This window comes from Pseudophryne corroboree, chromosome 10, assembly GCF_028390025.1.
Source record: "Pseudophryne corroboree isolate aPseCor3 chromosome 10, aPseCor3.hap2, whole genome shotgun sequence".
Classification (NCBI taxonomy): Eukaryota; Metazoa; Chordata; class Amphibia; order Anura; family Myobatrachidae; genus Pseudophryne; species Pseudophryne corroboree.
In genome coordinates this window covers 164442573-164463840 of record NC_086453.1, presented here as the reverse complement: position 1 = coordinate 164463840, position 21268 = coordinate 164442573, and the positions used below count along the sequence as shown (strand labels likewise).

Below are 21268 nucleotides of genomic sequence, written 5' to 3'. Positions count from 1 at the left end.
ACCACCCGTGAATCCTTGTTAAGCGAATTAAGGGCTGCATCCACAAGTCCCACATGCCTAGCGGAATCGCTCCGTGTTAGCTCCTTCTTCAATGCCTCCAGCTTCTTCTGCAAAAGCCTGATGAGGGGAATGACCTGACTCAGGCTGGCAGTGTCTGAACTGACTTCACGTGTGGCAAGTTCAAAGGGCATCAGAACCTTGCACAACGTTGAAATCATTCTCCACTGCACTTGAGACAGGTGCATTCCATCTCCTATATCGTGCTCAATTGTATAGGCTTGAATGGCCTTTTGCTGCTCCTCCAACCTCTGAAGCATATAGAGGGTTGAATTCCACCTCGTTACCACTTCTTGCTTCAGATGATGGCAGGGCAGGTTCAGTAGTTTTTGGTGGTGCTCCAGTCTTCTGTACGTGGTGCCTGTACGCCGAAAGTGTCCCGCAATTCTTCTGGCCACCGACAGCATCTCTTGCACACCCCTGTCGTTTTTTAAAAAATTCTGCACCACCAAATTCAAGGTATGTGCAAAACATGGGACGTGCTGGAATTTGCCCATATTTAATGCACACACAATATTGCTGGCGTTGTCCGATGCCACAAATCCACAGGAGAGTCCAATTGGGGTAAGCCATTCCGCGATGATCTTCCTCAGTTGCCGTAAGAGGTTTTCAGCTGTGTGCGTATTCTGGAAACCGGTGATACAAAGCGTAGCCTGCCTAGGAAAGAGTTGGCGTTTGCGAGATGCTGCTACTGGTGCCGCCGCTGCTGTTCTTGCGGCGGGAGTCCATACATCTACCCAGTGGGCTGTCACAGTCATATAGTCCTGACCCTGCCCTGCTCCACTTGTCCACATGTCCGTGGTTAAGTGGACATTGGGTACAACTGCATTTTTTAGGACACTGGTGAGTCTTTTTCTGACGTCCGTGTACATTCTCGGTATCGCCTGCCTAGAGAAGTGGAACCTAGATGGTATTTGGTAACGGGGGCACACTGCCTCAATAAATTGTCTAGTTCCCTGTGAACTAACGGCGGATACCGGACGCACGTCTAACACCAACATAGTTGTCAAGGACTCAGTTATCCGCTTTGCAGTAGGATGACTGCTGTGATATTTCATCTTCCTCGCAAAGGACTGTTGAACAGTCAATTGCTTACTGGAAGTAGTACAAGTGGGCTTACGACTTCCCCTCTGGGATGACCATCGACTCCCAGCGGCAACAACAGCAGCGCCAGCAGCAGTAGGCGTTACACGCAAGGATGCATCGGAGGAATCCCAGGCAGGAGAGGACTCGTCAGACTTGCCAGTGACATGGCCTGCAGGACTATTGGCATTCCTGGGGAAGGAGGAAATTGACACTGAGGGAGTTGGTGGGGTGGTTTGCGTGAGCTTGGTTACAAGAGGAAGGGATTTACTGGTCAGTGGACTGCTTCCGCTGTCACCCAAAGTTTTTGAACTTGTCACTGACTTATTATGAATGCGCTGCAGGTGACGTATAAGGGAGGATGTTCCGAGGTGGTTAACGTCCTTACCCCTACTTATTACAGCTTGACAAAGGGAACACACGGCTTGACACCTGTTGTCCGCATTTCTGGTGAAATACCTCCACACCGAAGAGCTGATTTTTTTGGTATTTTCACCTGGCATGTCAACGGCCATATTCCTCCCACGGACAACAGGTGTCTCCCCGGGTGCCTGACTTAAACAAACCACCTCACCATCAGAATCCTTCTGGTCAATTTCCTCCCCAGCGCCAGCAACACCCATATCCTCCTCATCCTGGTGTACTTCAACACTGACATCTTCAATCTGACTATCAGGAACTGGACTGCGGGTGCTCCTTCCAGCACTTGCAGGGGGCATGCAAATAGTGGAAGGCGCATGCTCTTCACGTCCAGTGTTGGGAAGGTCAGGCATCGCAAACGACACAATTGGACTCTCCTTGTGGATTTGGGATTTCAAAGAACGCACAGTTCTTTGCGGTGCTTTTGCCAGCTTGAGTCTTTTCAGTTTTCTAGCGAGAGGCTGAGTGCTTCCATCCTCATGTGAAGCTGAACCACTAGCCATGAACATAGGCCAGGGCCTCAGCCGTTCCTTGCCACTCCGTGTGGTAAATGGCATATTGGCAAGTTTACGCTTCTCCTCCGACAATTTTATTTTAGGTTTTGGAGTCCTTTTTTTTCTGATATTTGGTGTTTTGGATTTGACATGCTCTGTACTATGACATTGGGCATCGGCCTTGGCAGACGACGTTGCTGGCATTTCATCGTCTCGGCCATGACTAGTGGCAGCAGCTTCAGCACGAGGTGGAAGTGGATCTTGATCTTTCCCTAATTTTGGAACCTCAACTTTTTTGTTCTCCATATTTTATAGGCAGAACTAAAAGGCACCTCAGGTAAACAATGGAGATGGATGGATTGGATACTAGTATACAATTATGGACGGACTGCCACGGTTAGGTGGTATAAAAAAACCACGGTTAGGTGGTATATATTGTAATACAATTATGGATGGACGGACTGCCTGCCGAGTGCCGACACAGAGGTAGCCACAGCCGTGAACTACCGCACTGTACACTGGTTGATAAAGAGATAGTAGTATACTCGTAACAACTAGTATGACACTATGACGGTATAAAGAATGAAAAAAAAACCACGGTTAGGTGGTATATATTATAATAATACAATTATGGATGGACGGACTGCCTGCCGAGTTCCGACACAGAGGTAGCCACAGCCGTGAACTACCGCACTGTACACTGGTTGATAAAGAGATAGTAGTATACTCGTAACAACTAGTATGACTGACTATGACGGTATAAAGAATGAAAAAAAAACCACGGTTAGGTGGTATATATTGTAATACAATTATGGATGGACGGACTGCCTGCCGAGTTCCGACACAGAGGTAGCCACAGCCGTGAACTACCGCACTGTACACTGGTTGATAAAGAGATAGTAGTATACTCGTAACAACTAGTATGACTGACTATGACGGTATAAAGAATGAAAAAAAAACCACGGTTAGGTGGTATATATTGTAATACAATTATGGATGGACGGACTGCCTGCCGAGTTCCGACACAGAGGTAGCCACAGCCGTGAACTACCGCACTGTACACTGGTTGATAAAGAGATAGTAGTATACTCGTAACAACTAGTATGACTGACTATGACGGTATAAAGAATGAAAAAAAAACCACGGTTAGGTGGTATATATTATAATACAATTATGGATGGACGGACTGCCTGCCGACTGCCGACACAGAGGTAGCCACAGCCGTGAACTACCGCACTGTACACTGGTTGATAAAGAGATAGTAGTATACTCGTAACAACTAGTATGACACTATGACGGTATAAAGAATGAAAAAAAAACCACGGTTAGGTGGTATATATTATAATACAATTATGGATGGACGGACTGCCTGCCGACTGCCGACACAGAGGTAGCCACAGCCGTGAACTACCGCACTGTACACTGGTTGATAAAGAGATAGTAGTATACTCGTAACAACTAGTATGACACTATGACGGTATAAAGAATGAAAAAAAAACCACGGTTAGGTGGTATATATTATAATAATACAATTATGGATGGACGGACTGCCTGCCGACTGCCGACACAGAGGTAGCCACAGCCGTGAACTACCGCACTGTACACTGGTTGATAAAGAGATAGTAGTATACTCGTAACAACTAGTATGACTATGACGACGGTATAAAGAAAGAAAAAAAAATACCACGGTTAGGTGGTATATAATTATACAATTATGGATGGACGGACTGCCTGCCGAGTGCCGACTGCCGACACAGAGGTAGCCACAGCCGTGAACTACCGCACTGTACTGTGTCTGCTGCTAATATAGACTGGTTGATAAAGAGATAGTATACAACAATATACTACTATACTGGTGGTCAGGCACTGGTCACCACTAGTCACACTGGCAGTGGCACTCCTGCAGCAAAAGTGTGCACTGTTTAATTTTAAATTAATATAATATTATGTACTCCTGGCTCCTGCTATAACAACCTGCAGTGCTCCCCAGTCTCCCCCACAATTATTATAAGCTTTTATACATTGATGTGCAGCACACTGGGCTGAGCTGAGTGCACACAGACTGAGTCACACTGTGTGACTGCTGTGTATCGTTTTTTTCAGGCAGAGAACGGATATAGCAGAGAACGGATATATTAAATAAAAGTTAACTTAACAACAACTGCACTGGTCACTGTGGTAAACTCTGTCTGCACAATCTCTCTCTCTCTCTCTCTCTTCTAATCTATTCTAATGGAGAGGACGCCAGCCACGTCCTCTCCCTATCAATCTCAATGCACGTGTGAAAATGGCGGCGACGCGCGGCTCCTTATATAGAATCCGAGTCTCGCGAGAATCCGACAGCGTCATGATGACGTTCGGGCGCGCTCGGGTTAACCGAGCAAGGCGGGAAGATCCGAGTCGCTCGGACCCGTGAAAAAAAAAGTGAAGTTCGTGCGGGTTCGGATTCAAAGAAACCGAACCCGCTCATCTCTAGTTCAGAATAGACTAGAAATGAGTGGAAATGAATGCTATTGAGATTAATAATACTGTAGGAACAACAACACCCCCAAATTCTGTTATTTTAGCTGTTTTGATGATTTGGTTGAAAAAATACAGATCGAAAACCAAAACCCGCAAGGGTGATTTTGGCAAAACCAATCCAGATCCAAAACACGAAGGAGATCCAGATCAAAACCCTAAAAATGGCCTGGTGCACACACCTACTTTTTTGCTGGTTTGTTACCCTGTGATAAATCACCCCATTAACGTGTGTATCTATAATGAGTGCAGGGTGTACAGTGCACATGGGTCCCTGGGTCTAAGGATGCCCACACTGCACCCATTCAAAGTACTTACCTCTCTCTTGGCGCGGCAGGTATCATGGGGAACATGATGCAGGTGCCATGTTTCTGGAGATCTGTAAACTACAGAAATCAGTGGAAAAAATGGCATCTGCATCATCTTCCTGGAAATCAGAACATGCACGGTAGAGTCTAGCATGTGCCAGGCTCTGCTGCGGAATTCAGCCAGTAAGATAAAGTGGGGCACCTGCACGGAGGCTCAAAAATAGGCCCTCTACTTTCTTGAGCCACTCCTACCCATTGGTATAGTGCTTAAAAATAATTACTGATAATAATGGTTTCTTATCCTCCATGTTTTTTTCTCATAAAATGTGCTTATTATTTTAGAACACATTCTTTTTCTCTATATTTTTATTTAGCACAAAGGTGGGTGACAAAGATAAAATTGTTGTGGAAATGAAGCCAGACTCACCAGCTGAAGAATCTGTGCTACTTCCTGGACCTCAAGAGAACAAGCAACCAGGAGACCAGGTGATTTATTTTTTATAATACAAGAGTCACACTGAGTACATGGTCTGAGATTAATGACTTGCTACAGAGCAGTGGTGCAAGTAGAAAAATGTCTAATGAGTACTGTGTGCGCGTGTCGAAGGCATGTGCGCCAAAAATGGGTGTGGAAAAATGCCACATGGGGCATGGCCAATAAAAATGGGGGCGTGATACACATATAGGGGGGCCAGATACACATGACCCCAATAGTGCCAGGTACACATATGCCCTCACAGAGCCAGATACGCCCCCACAGTGCCATATATGCTCCTACAGTGCCTGATATCCCCCCACAGTGCCAGATGCACAAATGCCCCTCGGTGTCAGATGCACAAATGCCCCTCGGTGCCAGATGCACAAAATGCCCCTCGGTGCCAGATGCACAAATGCCCCAGAGTGCCAGATGCACAAATGCCCCAGAGTGCCAGATACACATTGCCCTAGAGTGCCAGATACATATTACCCCACAGTGCCAGATACACATTGCCTCCGAGTGCCCTCCCCCGCTGCTCACCGCTCCCTCTGCTTCTGCTGTGTGAGGGGAGGAGAGCGCAGCGCCCACCTCTCCTGCCCCTCAATGCTCGTGAAGTCTGGTCTCCGGCGGCGGGTATCTCAAATGAGGCGCTGGTTCGTTAGCCAATCAGAGCTCATTGACCGGCAGCCAATCAGGAGTGCACGAGCTCTGATTGTCTAACAAACTGGTGCCTTTTTGAGATTCACCCCGCTGCAGCCGCCGGAGACCGGACACACCACAGAGCATTGAGGGGCAGGAGTGGCGCTGCGGTCTCCTCCCCTCACACAGCAGTGGGCTGCAGGTATGGTGGATGACCCGCCATACTTGCAGCACTTGCTACAGGGCAATATTCTTCTTCTTGGTCTTACATACTCTTCTTCTTTTCTGTAACTGCTACTGTACTCCATCTAATGGCCTGATTTTGACTTACACACGGCTTTGACATTTTAGCTTCTTTTGCCATAGTTGCTTATGCAACTTTATGCTAAAGCCATAACCCACTCCAATGACATGCTTATAAGATGGACCATCTCAGTGCATCTGAATAGCCTGGATCACCCAGCGCATTTCCAATACATTTCTGATACTGTGCATCTCAATTGCAACTGCGCCTCAATGTAACACATATACTGCAAGTAATCGGTCAATTCCATGGTCATTTTGTGCAACTTAGAATCAAGCCCTAATTCTTATAGTCAGAAGAGAGAGCCCCAAGTCCTATAAGTAGAGCTTGGTTTACAAAAGAGGGCCTAATTCAGACCTGATCGCACCTTTGCAGATTTGCAGAGGTTTGCGATCCGATACACGCCACCCAGACAGAGTGAAAAAACGCCCCGTGCAAGTTTGTGTACGACATACGAAAAACTTTGCAAATGCCGGCCAGTTGCATATCCGTTCACAACTTACTCACCATCAAATGTTTTTCCAGTTTGTGCAGTCTGTGGGTAGCTCAGGACTTACTCCTACAGTGTAAAAGAATCAGGCTGACGTCACACACCAGCCCTGAAAACGCTTGGTAACGGACAGTTACCACTCCCAAACTTCTGCTTCCTGTCAATCAGCCTGTAATAGTCTAGCGATCAAAAAAGACGCAGGTTTTTTTAGCAGTTTGGCCTCGCGTCTGCGCATTGCGATCTGTACACATGCGCAGTTTTTTGATACTCGGACGCTGTGCAATTTTGCAAAAGAGCGATTTGGTCTGAATTAGGCCCATAGTGGAGCCAATATTGAGGGAAATATCGACGATATGGTAAGAACTTACCGTTGATAACGTGATTTCTCCTATGTCCACAGGTATCCACAGGATAACATTGGGATATGCCGGAGCGACAGCGGAAATGGCACCAGCTTTCTGGCCTCCCAGGATGCATTGGGGCTCCTCCATATAATCCCGCCCACTGACTCAGTCAAATCAGTTAATTCCACAGCAATTTAGGCAGGAGCATAAGGTAGAAACCTATTCAGGTGATAAGAACACACATGCACACCCTTCCATGCAAGTGCGTCAGGGTGGGACTCCTGTGGACATAGGAGAAATCACGTTATCAACGGTAAGTTTTTACCATAACGTCTCTTTCTCCGGCTGGGTCCACAGGTTATCCACAGGATAACATTGGGATTCCCAAAGCCAGTTTTAATGGTGGGGACGCTCCTGATTAGACAGGAGAACCTTTCGCCCGAATTCAGCGTCATGAGAAGCAAAAGTATCCATGGCATAATGTCTAATGAAAGTGTTAATGGAAGACCATGTGGCTGCCTTACAAATCTGTTCTGTTGAAGCACCATGTTGTGCTGCCCATGAAGGACCTACCTTACGTGTAGAGTGAGCAGAGACATTAGCCGGAGTAGGGAGATCAGCATGAGAATAAGCTTCTGAAATTACCATTCAAAGCCATCTTGCCAGCGTCTGTTTACTAGTAGGCCATCCTCTTCTATGAAATCTATAGAAGATGGAGAGAATCTGTTTTTCTGATGGCACTAGTACGATCTACCTAGAGTCTTAATGCCCGGACCACGTCCAGCGACGCTTCTCCCGCAGAAAGTCCCGATACCTGAAAAGCTGGGACTACAATCTCCTCGTTAAGGTGAAACTTTGAAACCACCTTAGGAAGATAAGGCAGTTCTCAGAACTAAATCTGGTTATCTGGAAAAATACTTAGAAAAGGAGACTTACACGACAGTGCTCCTAAATCTGACACTCTTCTAGCTGACGCCATTGCCAGTAGAAAGAGCACCTTAGCCATCAACCATTTAAGATCTGCTCTCTTAAGTGGTTCAAACGGAGGTCTCTGAAGGATTTTAAAGAACCAGATTCAAATCCCAGGGAGCTGCAGGAGGAACAAATGGAGGTTGAATGTGTACAACTCCCTGAAAGAAAGTATGCACATCCTGTAAGTCAGCAATCTTTCTCTGAAACCATACAGTTAATGCTGATACTTGAACCCTCTAGGAAGCTGCTTTCAACACCTTATCCAATCCTGCTTAAAGAAAATCCAAAATCCTGGATACTTAAAAAGATCTTGGATTCAAACTTTTTTCACTACACCAATGAATATAGGCTTGCCAAATTCGATGATAAATCCAAGCTGAAGAAGGTTTTCTTGCACTAAGCATAGTTTGAATTACTTGTTTTGAAAATCCTCTAGCTTCTAGGATAGAGGTTTCAACAGCCACGCCGTCAAAGACAGATGATCCAGATGGCTGTGATAACAAGGACCCTGCATTAGCAGATCTGGACGTTGAGGGAGCAGTATTGGACATCCTTAGTAGATCTGTGTACCAATGCCTTCTGGGCCAAGCTGGAGCTATTATAATTATGGCTCCCTTTGCTTGCTTTATTTTCCTCACTACTCTGGGTAACAGATATTGAAGGGAACAGATATGCCAGATGGAATTTCCATTTTACTGACAGTGCGTCTACAAGGATTGCTCCAGGATCCTTTGTTCTTGATCCGTACATCGGAACTTTGTTGTTTAGACGAGATGCCATGAGAGCTATCCCTGGCAGACCCCATCTGTTCACTATGGTCTGAAACACTTCTGGGTGTAATGCCCATTTGGTTTCCTGAATGGTGTGTCGACTGAGAAAATCCGCTTCCCAGTTCAGTACACCTGGAACAAACACTGCTGACAATGCTGGAAGATGGAGCTCTGCCCACCTTAGTATGGGAGTTACTTCCTCCATCAATATTTTGCTGCAAGTTCCTCCCTGATGATTGAGGTACGCTACCGCTGTTGCATTATCTGAGTGGATCTGGACTGATCTTCCTTGCAGACTGTCCTTTGCCTAAACTAGAGCCATATTAATGGCCCTTATTTCCAACAGATTTATTGGCAGGCGACTTTCCCTTATGGTCCATTTTCCCTGGAACCACAGGCTTTCGAGTACCGCTCCCCAGCCCTGAAGACTGGCATCTGTTGTCACGACTTGCCATTCCTTTATCCAAAAGGGTCTCCCCTTGTTTAAATGGTCCCTCTGTAGCCACCAAGCTAGAGACCTTCTTACATTTACCGGAGATTTTATCATCTATCTTTTTATTGTCTGATGATTTCCATTCCATTTTTTCAGAATAAGGTGCTGTAGAGGTCTGGAGTGGAATTGTGCCTATTCCACCATGTCGAAGGTTGACACCATCAGACCCAACAGTCGTATTGCTGCATGGACTGACATTGTCTGAGTGTGCAACGACTCCTGAATCATGACCTGCACCTTGGCTATCTTTTTCTCTGGTAAGAAAATTCTCTGTAGACCTGAATCCAATATGGCCCCCAAATAAACCATCCGTTGTGACGGATTCAGAGACGACTTTTCCCAGTTTATGAGCCACCCGTGTCTTTGTAGACAAACAATTGTCTGTTAAAGATGGCTCAAAAGTAATTTCTGCGAATGTGCTAGGATTAAAAGGTCATCGAGGTATTGAAATATTCATATCCTCTGCTTGTGGAGATAAGCTGCCATAACCACCATAATTTTGGTAAACACCCTGGGTGCTGTTGCTAGCCCGAAGGGCAAGGCTTGGAACTGAAAATGTTGCTGGAGGATGGCAAACCTGAGGTAACATTGATGAGGCCATGCTATAGGCACATGTAGATAAGCATCCTGTATATCCAGAGATACCATGTAATCTCCCGGTTCCATAGCCGACACTATAGAATGTAATGTCTCCATGTGGAACCTTGGAATCCAAATGTATTTGTTTAACATTTTGAGATTGAGAATTGGTTGGAATGACCCATTTGGCTTCTGAATCAAAAATAGATTGGAGTAAAAACCCTGTCCCCGTTGTGATGGGGGTACCGGGATAATCACACCAGACTGAAGCAATTTCTGAACTGCTTCTTCCAGGGCATTGGCCTTCGACTCTATTTGAGCTGGGCTGGTGCAAAAAAAAACTTTGAGGAGGCTGCCTTCTGAATGGGAACCCATAACCGAGAGATACCACCTTCTGCACCTAAGCATCTGTCGTTGACTGTTGCCATATGTGTGCAAAATGAAGGAGTCGGCCCCCAACCCTGGAATCCTCCAGGCAGAGGCCCCTTTCCTCAGGCTGATTGCTTCTGTTCAGGATTGGAAGCTTGCTTTCTACTAGCCCATTGCTTCCTACCCCTGGCTGATCTATTGAACTGGGGTTGCTTAGACTCCTCTTTAGCTTTTGCTTTGCCTTGCCATCGAAATGGCCGAAATTACGGTTATAACTAGCCAGAAATCTGACTTTTTGGATTCAGCTTCCGGTTCTAGAATATCTGACAATTATTTCTTAAACAATATATTACCAATGAAAGGCAATGCTTCCAGAGCTTTCTTGGATTCTGCATCTGCTTTTCAAGTGCATAGCCAAACTGATCTACGAGCAGCTACTGTCAAGGCTGATGCTTTAGAAGCAATCGTACCCATATCAATTGCTGCTTCTTCCAAATATTGGGCAGCTTGTCTTATATGGCCTAGGTGATACTCTTGCTCCCTATTAGGGGAGAGGCCATTCTCTAGTTCCTCCACCCATTCTCCCATTGCCATTGCCATCCAGGCTGATGCCATAGCAGGCCTTACCACTGCTCCCGAGAGAGAAAATATATTTTTCAAGAAGCTATCTACCCTTCTGTCTGTGACATCATTTAGTGAGGTAGATGAAAATGGCAAAGCAGATTTATGCACAAGTCGCAGTATCATCATCTGTTGTATCATCTTGTGTAGTCTGCAACATAGACGTATCTATGTTAGTCTTACCTGTACCTTGGTTAATAGCCTGGTTACTTGTAGAAGCTTCTGGAACCAAACCGTAAGGCGGGAGCTGCATGTATGGGTTAATAGTGTAACCCAGGGCTGGCCAAACCGGTCCCAGATCTACCAACAGTTCATGTTTTCCAGGCCTCCTGGAAACCTGTAGAATTGTCAGTTAGGAATGAATGCAGCACATCTGAATTAGTAATGACTACACATGTGCACCAGCTAGGTGGTCTGGAAAATGTGAACTGTTGGTAGATCTCGAGGACTGGTTTGGCCAGCCCTGGTGTAACCTATTCTCTGGGGTGGAACTTCAGGAGTTAATCTGTCCGCAATTGAAGACAAAGTCTGCGCGAACATACCCCATGGTGGCTCTGCTGGTTGTTGAACCAATTCCTGTTTTTTACTTTGCTGAAAAGCGAAACAGTTTGCACATAACCCCTCATAAGTGACCAACTGGCCTATTCCAATTAACCCTGTTTTACAAGATAAACATGTTAAGGATGTAGGAGTGCCTGATAAGTTCTCATCGTCACTTTTGCCGCTCACAGACATAGTAATATTCTGTTATTATAACTACACAATTTGAAAATCACCTATATATAAATATATAGAAGTGAGATCAATCTGACCACAACCGTGCACCTGAATTGTGGTCCGGACAGAACTGACAACATATAAAAGTCAGCACACATACTAGCAGTCAGTCAGATGTTAAAATATTAGACATTGTCATATGAGAATACAATCAACCATCAAAAATTAAAAGTAAATGGGACAAATGTATTTCTGCTTTTAACCAGTTTTTTCAGACATATCATGCAGAAAACAACAGTAATTTACAGGCCTCATATGCAATATGTACCAAAAATTTACAATTCATACTAACAAGTAGAGAGAATTTTTAGTACTGTATAACCCTTTCTCCATAGAGTGGGATACAGGGAGACTCACCACACTTCCATATCCATCAATACGCTCGCAAGACGCTGAGTGGATTCAGACACTACTAGTGTACACTGCCGCTCTTGATGACTGATGAGAGACACAGACGCTCTTTAATGGACACAGACGCTCATTGAATGATAAGTGTATGCAGACGCTCCTGTCTGCGACCGGGTCTAGGCGGAAAGTCTAGTGTACACCATGGCAGCGTCTAAGCTGCGACCAAGTACCCTCGTGGTAGCGTCTGAGTCGGAAGTGAGGTCATTAGTTCATGGACGGGAGACGCACGCAAACTAGTCATGAACTTGGGGGAGGGGTGACCAGGAGAGTGTCTAACTCCCCCCGTTGACAAACTCTAAGGATCGCGGCCTCAACCTAGTCCTGACGATTGATCCTTAAAGCATAGCGCTGTTTCACTTAAGAGTGGCGGCGCATCAACCACTGTTTGTAGTCTCCTCCAATACAGTGAAGCTGTGTCCGGACCCCCTAGTAAGAGGAAACAGATTGACTTACCTTCTCCCCATGCTCCGGCCACAGCCTGGTTACGTCTGCTGGACCTGCTAGAATCATCCGACACAGACGCCCTCGAGACAGCACTATGCCGAGAAGGTAAGCGTTGTTGCGACCCGGTGGAGAGTTGTTGGAGCGACTCTTTCTAGTATGCGTTTAAGACGCTGTTAAGAAAAGTCACTAAAAAAAAACATAGTAAGACTATAAAAATAAAATAATAATAGCTTCAGGCTGCTATTTAAATCGCAGCCCTGTGACCATGGTCCGGCTCCTGCCGCACTAAACAAAAAACTGATTTGACTGAGTCAGTAGGCGGGATTATATGGAGGAGCCTCGGTGCATCCTGGGAGGCCAGAAGGATCGTGACCGTTTGGTGCCATGTCCGCTGTCGCTCCAGCATATCCCAATGTTATCCTGTGGATAACCTGTGGACCCAGCCGGAGAAAGAGGCAAATGTTGTTACGTCCTTATTGTGTCAAAAAACATTACAGTACATTATATGAAAACATTGCTATTATATTAACAAACAAGCATATTTTAGATTTCATTCTAACAATTTAACATCCAATTATGTGTTTTGTTTTTTCTATAAAGGAGAAATACATGGATCTAAGAAATTGAGTCCCCTGGCACATTAGTTTGGACCCTGAAGTGACCTGCTGTGTCTCCAAGTTTTTTCTGCAACTGTGGTTATTTTGAAAAAAAAAATCCACCTGAGGTCTTCCTCATTATTCTGGTGCCAGAATTCTGCTGGCATGAACAACTTTACATTAAACTGTACTGTACATTTTGCTTCAACAGGACATTCTCTTATTATACAGATTTTTGAGACACTATGGGGTAAATACACAAAGGTGGGAGTATTTTTTATAACTGGTGATGTTGCCCATAGCAACCAATCTATTATCTTCTAGAAGCAGCTAGATAAATGTTAAATATACTTAAGTTGGTTGCTATGGGCAAAATCACCAGTTCTAAAAAAAACCTCCCACCTTAGTAAATTTACCCCTATGATTCTTTGTGGCCTTGGGTCTACATGCATATCTGCTAAATTTGGCCATATGTGGTGTAATCAGGTAATTCAGTTTGGGATATCATTGTGCAATATGTGTGACAAAATGGGATCTAGGTCAATTTTCTGTATTAACTGATTGCCCTGGAATTTTTGTGCTATTATTGGCTTACCAGGGTGAATGGACTCCTTACAATCTTGGGCTTTAGCACTTGTACAATCTTACTACAATCATATCTACCAAACAGTGTCTTCAGCCATTGCCTAAGGTGAACATTCAGTAATTGCTCCATGATTCAATAATATATGGCTTAAAACACTACTTATTCTGTATGATTACAGTTGGTGGATAAGTTAGCTCTTTATTATTTGAAAATGGACTTTATACTGCTTGAGTGCTTATATCACCTTTGTAGGCATTGTCGTTTGAAGAGCAACAGGTACAACGTGTGGTGACACAGCCTTATTACTGTGGCAACAGTGTATCTCTAATGCATATACAGTTGTGATTGTGGTGCATCTCCACATGTAGCCACTGAACTGACCATATGAAAGTTAGGCTGAACAAATGGATTCCACGGTATATGGCTACCTTTGACTTTTCCGATGCTAATTTGAGGTGAAAACAAATCAGGAAAAAAGGGAAACGGAAAACTGTTAAAATATCACACGTAACATGAAAGGTAACAGTGAATTTACTCTGTGGTAGTTCAATTGTTGTACAAATTCATCATCAGTCAACATAGGTGCTCCCATGAGTGAAGAAATGAGTATGTACGTAAATAAAGAGAAAAAGGAGTACTCTCTTGTTTCGGGTACTAATTCAACATAGTAACAGGTATAGTACCAAACTTAACTTTTGTAATAATGGACCTAACTATACAAACACAACATAAAACATAGATAGAAAATCAATTAGTATAATGTGCTCACCAAGCACTTCAAACAAAGAAGTGGGGTCAGTTCCCATTGTATGTCAGAAAACTCGTACGGTATGTCGGCCGAACGCGGAAGTTTTTTAAAGGTGCAATCATGTACAAGACATGGTTTACCTTGTAAATGATTGCTTCTTTAAAAAAACCTCAGAGATCAGCCGGCATCCCGCACGGCCGCCGTACATGGACTTCATTACATCACGGCCATTTTCTATAGATTAGATATTGTTAATTGGAAGTTAGGCAAGCAAAAATAAATCAAAATTGTATATTAAATCAGATAACACCCAAATGGGAATAGGTCTGCACCCCCTGGCAATAATAATAAGATATAGATACTTTTCCAATATTCAGAACAATTTCTGGATTTCAGAAATCAGAAACCCAGTTTCACTGGTATAGTTACAATGAACAAGCAACAGTTATGGCACAAGATCTGTAGGATGTTAGAGTCAAATATATAACTACATTGTGGGCTATTCCTTAAATGAGGAGACAATTAATAGTGTATCCCATAATTAACTGTTGGACACAGAGATGTATCTTAAGATATACGGGTACGGATCGCTCACTGCTTTGCAGTGAATGACACATAAGTGGATTAATAATTCCAATATCTAGGTACAGAAAGAAGGTCAGGGTCTGAATTCATTCATGTGTCATTCACTGCAAAGCACATGACATGCAGCAGAGATTTGTGTCCATATATCTTAAGGTAGATCTCTGTGTCCAACGGTTAGTTATGGCATACAATATTAATGGTCTCCTCATTTAAGGAATAGCCCACAATATTGTGGTGTATTTGACTCTGCCATCCTACAGATCTTGTCCCACAACTTTTGATTGTTCATTGCGACTATACTTTTGAAACTGGAGTTGCTGATTTCTGAAATCAAGAAATTGTTCTGAATATTAGAAAAGTATCTATCCCTTATTATTATTATTATTATTATTATTGCCAGGGGGTGCACACCTATTCCCGTTTGGGTGTTATCTGATTTAATATACAATTGTTTTCTTTTTGCTTGCCAAATTTCCTATTATCAATATCTGATCTATAGATAATATGGGTGTTTTCTGACACACAGTGGGGATTGACCCCATTTCTTTGTTTGAAGTGCCTGGTGGGCACATTACACTAATTGATTTATACCTATGTTTTATGTTGTGTTTGTCTTGTGAGGTCCATTATTTTAAAATAAACTAATAAAAGTTAAGTTTTGCTTTGTATTATACCTCTTACTATGGTGAAGAGAGTACTCCTTTTTCTCTTTATTTACATACATACTAATCTGAGGTGGTTTTACATAAACATGTACTATTGTATATGGTTATTTTGGGGGAAGGGTAGTCACGATTAAGCACAAAGAAGACTGCACAACCATTTATTGAGTTATAAGCATTACTAAAATCATCCATTGAAAATAAGCACTGACAATCCTTCATTTCACACTATGGGCCGGATGTAATGGATTTTGAGGCAGCTGGAGCTCCGAGACTCCGGCCGAACTCATATGTTTTTTTAAAGCAGCAAACAGTTACAAGGCAAAACCAGGTTGGTTTTGACTTGTAAACGTTTGCTGCTTTAAAAACAAACATACAAGTACCGCCGGAGTCACGGAGTTCCGTCCGTCTCGCAATCCATTTCTCTTTATTTAGAGATTGCTATCAGCCTGTGACCCAATTCATTATTTCTTCATTCTGCATTTATAGGCCACATAATTACACCCACAATAGTTATATATGTGTTCATATCAGGGTAGAACCGGACATACAGTATTGCAATCTCCTTACAAAAGTATATGACCATACATTACAGGGACTCTTGTATGAAAGTTACTGCTCCCCATCAGCTGCATATGCTGATAAAAGTCTCTACAGTATATACAGTATATATTTATATATAAACTTCTATATATTTGCCTTGGTATTGCTTTGCCTATGATTTTATGTATGGAAAAATAAAGACATAAACTTAATCTTAGTAATCATTATTTTGTTGCAGCACAAACATATTTCATTGAACTGCCAACACAATAAAAGATATTTATATATAAAAAAAGAAGTATACCCACAAAATTGTAACAAATTAATGTCTAAAGTATACTTGGAAAAAATGCATTAACAATTCTTATAGGCCCTACACACTGGCCGATTTTTTGAAAGATATGAACGAGAACTCGTTCATATCTTTCAGTGTGGAGGTCCAGCGATGAACGATGCGCGGCCCCGCGCTCGTTCATCGCTGGTCCCCCGTCGGCTGTACATGCAGGCCAATATGGACGATCTCGTCCATATTTGCCTGCACTTCAATGTAGCCGGGTGACGGGGGGAGTCGGGCAGCTCGGCGGCGGATCGGCTAGTGTGTAGGGCCCTTTAGATATGTTCCCCGATAGCACCATTCACTTGGTCTGCCTACCTTTTTATGACATCAGATAGGGTAAGATCTTTACTAGTTCAAGTGTTTGTCACAAGTGCTAAGTGTCATACCTGAATGTGTCTTCTGGTACTCTCCTGAAACGGCTGAGGGGCTCCCGAAAATCAGGTGGCACTCCTGGCCCCCTGAAAAAGGCAGGCAAGTCTCCCGGAGCTGACTCACTTCCCTTGCAGCCACCAGCACGCCCTCAGCTGTCCTTTAAAGTGGGTGGTCCAGGGAGGTAGATGATGCCATTTGCGCTTAATCACGTCATCTTAGTCCCATCTCCCGCTATTTTGTGCCGGTAATCTGGGCATTGAAAAGTGGGGGAGGGCCATGATGACGCAATTACGCATCCATGCCTCCCACCCATGAGGATGCCATGCCCCCTGTTTTAATGGCCTGGCAGCCCACTCCCGCATGGGGCAGCCTGAATGTTGGTAAGTATGTCCTATAGATAAATCCTGCCATGTTGTGCACTGTCAGATTACATTAAATTGTCCTGCACAACCTAAATGTATGTGACACACTACTAAGCACCATCAGTGCATAAAGATTTATCTCTCAGAGTAGCTTCATAAAATAAATTTCTGATGTGATGATTACAAGTGTAATGTTCCATTTCTACATATCTTCACAGTTGATCACATAAAAAAAATTTTTTAAAAAAAGATGAAAACATAAAACATTTTTGTCATAAAAGATGATCCATGAGACGATTTCACAAATAGTGAAGATTGCAGTACCTGAGATTATTTACTTTTCTCATACATCCTAGAGGATGCTGGGGATGCTTCAAGAACCATGGGGTATAGCGGGATCCGCAGGAGACATGGGCACTTTAAGACTTTAAAAGGGGTGCGAACTGGCTCCTCCCTCTACACCCCTCCTCCAGACTCCAGTTAGATTCTGTGCCCAGTGAGACTGGATGCACACTGAGGAGCTCTCCAGAGTTTCTCAGAAAAAAAAGACTTTTGTTAGGTTTATTATTTTCAGGGAGACCTGCTGGCAACAGGCTCCCTGCATCGTGGGACTGAGGGGAGAGAAGCAGACCTACTTCTGTGAGTTTCAAGGCTCTGCTTCTTAGGCTACTGGACACCATTAGCTCCAGAGGGTCTGATCACTAGGTACGCCTAGATGCTCGTTCCCGGAGCCGCTCCGTCAACCCCCTTGCAGAGCCAGAAGTCAGAAGCCTGTTCGTGGTCCCGAAGCCGGATGGCTCAGTCAGACCGATTCTGAACCTAAAATCCCTCAATTTCTTTCTAAAAAAAATTCAAATTCAAGATGGAATCTCTCCGAGCAGTGATCTCCAGTCTGGAGGAGGGGGATTTTATGGTTTCGGTTGACATAAAGGATGCCTACTTACACGTTCACATATATCCTCCACATCAGGCATTCCTGAGGTTTGCTGTTCAGGATTGTCATTACCAATTTCAAATGTTGCTGTTTGGTCTGTCCACGGCTCTGAGGATTTGCACTAAGGTTATGGCGGAAATGATGGTTCTCCTGCGCAAGCAGGGAATCACAATTATCCCGTACTTGGACGATCTCCTCATAAAGGGTAGATCCAAGGAGCAATTGCTGAAAAATGTTGCACTTTCACTGACGATTCTGCAAAAACATGGTTGGCTCCTAAACTTGCCAAAATCACAGTTGGTTCCGACGACATGGCTGTTGTTCCTGGGTATGATTCTGAATACAGAATTACAGAGCAGTTTTTCTTCCAGTGGAAAAGGCTCTGGAAATACAGAACATGGTAAAACAGATTCTGAAACCGGCAAGAGTGTAAATTTTTCAATGCACTCGGTTGCTGGGGAAGATGGTGGCGGCCTACGAGGCCATTCCGTATGGCAGGTTCCAACCAGGGTGTTTCAGTGGGACCTGTTGGACAAGTGGTCTGGGTCTCACCTGGATATGCACCAGAAAATAATCCTATCTTCCAGGACCAGGATCTCCCTTCTGTGGTGGTTGCACAGTTCTCACCTTCTATAGCAGGCTTTTTCAACCAGTGTGCCAGTTGCAAGGTGTGCCGCGGAGCCAGAGAAGCTTCCTGCACCTTCAGAATGAACTGTTGGCCCGGGCTCTTCTTAGAGGATCAGTTTTGCTCCGGCCATGACCTGTGCCTTGAAAACGATGTTATATCATAGGTCACAACTGCCGCCGCGTCTTATCACCCAGCCAGCCCACCCGCCTGCATACACATCTTCCAGTTCCCGCCTGCATACACAGCTTTCCTTGCCCACCCACATCCACACCTGCCCGACTGCCCGCTGCTCAGTATTCGCAGAACTTCACTATGAACAACCCCCGCCACTGAGGGACAGGGAGGAGGACAGCTGAGAATTTGTTATTTTATTTCTCCTGTGGGGAACAATAGGATTTCAATAGAATTTATGTGGGGAGAATAAGGATCTATGGGGTGAACAATGTGAATAACTCATGTGGGGAGCAACATTATTTATGTGGGGAGCAATGTGATTGTTTTTTCTGTGTAGGCCAATGTATGTGTGGATTTATTTATTTGTTTACTGTGAGGGCCAAAGTGTGTGTTTTTGTTTTTACCTGTGGGGAACTGATGGTGAGCCTTGGCAATTTTAAAATATTGTTTGGTGTGCCGCGAGTAAAAAAAGGTTGAAAATCACTGTTCTAGAGGGACGCAGGTTCGGGATTCAGGATTGGATCCTGGTGACCACAGATGCAAGTCTCCGAGGCTGGGGAGCAGTCACACAGGGGAGAAACTTTCAGGGAAAATGGTCAAGCCAGGAAGCTTGTCTGCACATAAACATTCTGGAATTAAGGGCCATTTACAATGGCATTCTGCAAGCGGAACATCTTCTTCGCGGTCTGCCAGTCTTGATTCAGTCAGACAACATAACAGCAGTGGCGTACATAAACCGCCAGTGCGGAACAAAGAGCAGAGCGGCGATGGCCGAGGCCACGAAAGTTCTTCGCTGGGCTGAGAGACATGCAAGCGCTCTGTCAGCAGTCTTCATTCCAGGAGTGGACAACTGGGAAGCAGACTTCCTCAGCAAACACGATCTCCATCCAGGAGAGTAGGGTCTTCATCAAGAGGTCTTTGCAGAAGTGACAAGTCGTTGAGGAATTCCTCAAATAGACATGATGGCGTCCCGCCTCAACCAGAAACTTCAGAGATATTGTTCCAGGTTGAGGGACTTTCAAGCAATAGCGGTGGAACGCCCTAGTGACACAGTGGGTGTTTCCGTCGGTCTATGTGTTCCCTCCACTTCCACTCATTCCAAAGGTGATAAAGATTATAAGAAGAACAAGGGTTCAGGTGATACTCATTGTTCCAGATTGGCCAAGAAAGGCCTGGTATCCAGATCTTCAGGAGTTGCTCATAGAAGATCCCTGGCCTCTTCCTCTACGGGAGGACCTGTTACAACAAGGACCGTGTGTGTTTCAAGACTTACTGCGGCTGTGTTTGACGGCATGGCGGTTGAACGCCAAATCCTAGCCCGGAAGGGTATTCCCAGTGAAGTTATTCCCACACTTCTTCAGGCTAGAAAAGAAGTAACGGCAAAGCATTACCACCGTATTTGGAGGAAATATGTGTCTTGGTGTGAATCCAAGAAGGCTCCTACGGAAGAATTTCAGCTGGGGCGTTTGCTCCATTTTTTGCAAGCAGGTGTGGATGCGGGCCTAAAGTTAGGCTCTATTAAAGTACAAATTTCGGCCTTATCAATTTTCTTTCAGAAAGAATTGGCCTCTCTTCCAGAAGTTCAGACCTTCGTGAAGGGTGTGCTGCACATCCAACCTCCATTTGTGCCTCCTGTGGCACCATGGGATCTTAATGTGGTAATGCAGTTCCTGCAATCTCATTGGTTTGAACCTTTGCGTAAGGTTGAGTTAAAATTCCTTACTTGGAAAGTAGTCATGTTGTTGGCCTTGGCATCCGCAAGGCGGGTATCTGAGTTGGCGGCTTTGTCTCACAAAAGCCCCTATTTAATCTTCCATGCTGATAGAGCGGAGTTGAGAACTCGTCAGCAATTTCTGCCAAAAGTGGTTTCATCATTTCACGTAAACCAGCCTATTGTGGTGCCAGTGGCTACTGATGCCTTGGCGGAATCGAACTCTCTCGATGTGGTTAGAGCTTTGAAAATCTATGTCACCAGAACGGCGCAGATTAGGAAAACAGAGGCTCTGTTTGTCCTCTGGGCTCCCAATAAGATTGGGGCTCCTGCTTCCAAGCAGACTATTGCGCGCTGGATCTGTAATACAATTCAGCAGGCTCATTCTACGGCAGGATTGCCGTTACCGAAATCGGTGAAAGTCCATTCTACCAGAAAGGTGGGCTGATCCTGGGCGGCT

The 21268-nt window shown here is 44.5% G+C and overlaps 1 protein-coding gene across 5 annotated transcripts in view; it reads left to right on the top strand.

The window, feature by feature from the left end:
- The window catches only part of MCAM (melanoma cell adhesion molecule), a 909696-nt gene extending 895194 nt beyond the window's left edge, over positions 1-14502 (top strand). For all 5 annotated transcript variants that reach the window (XM_063942920.1, XM_063942918.1, XM_063942922.1 and 2 more), the window contains 2 exons: positions 5257-5368; positions 13171-14502. In XM_063942920.1, the coding sequence (XP_063798990.1) occupies positions 5257-5368; positions 13171-13197 (139 nt within the window). In that variant the 3' untranslated portion in view covers positions 13198-14502. The remainder of the gene's footprint in view (positions 1-5256; positions 5369-13170) is intronic.
- Positions 14503-21268: the final 6766 nt, after the last annotated feature.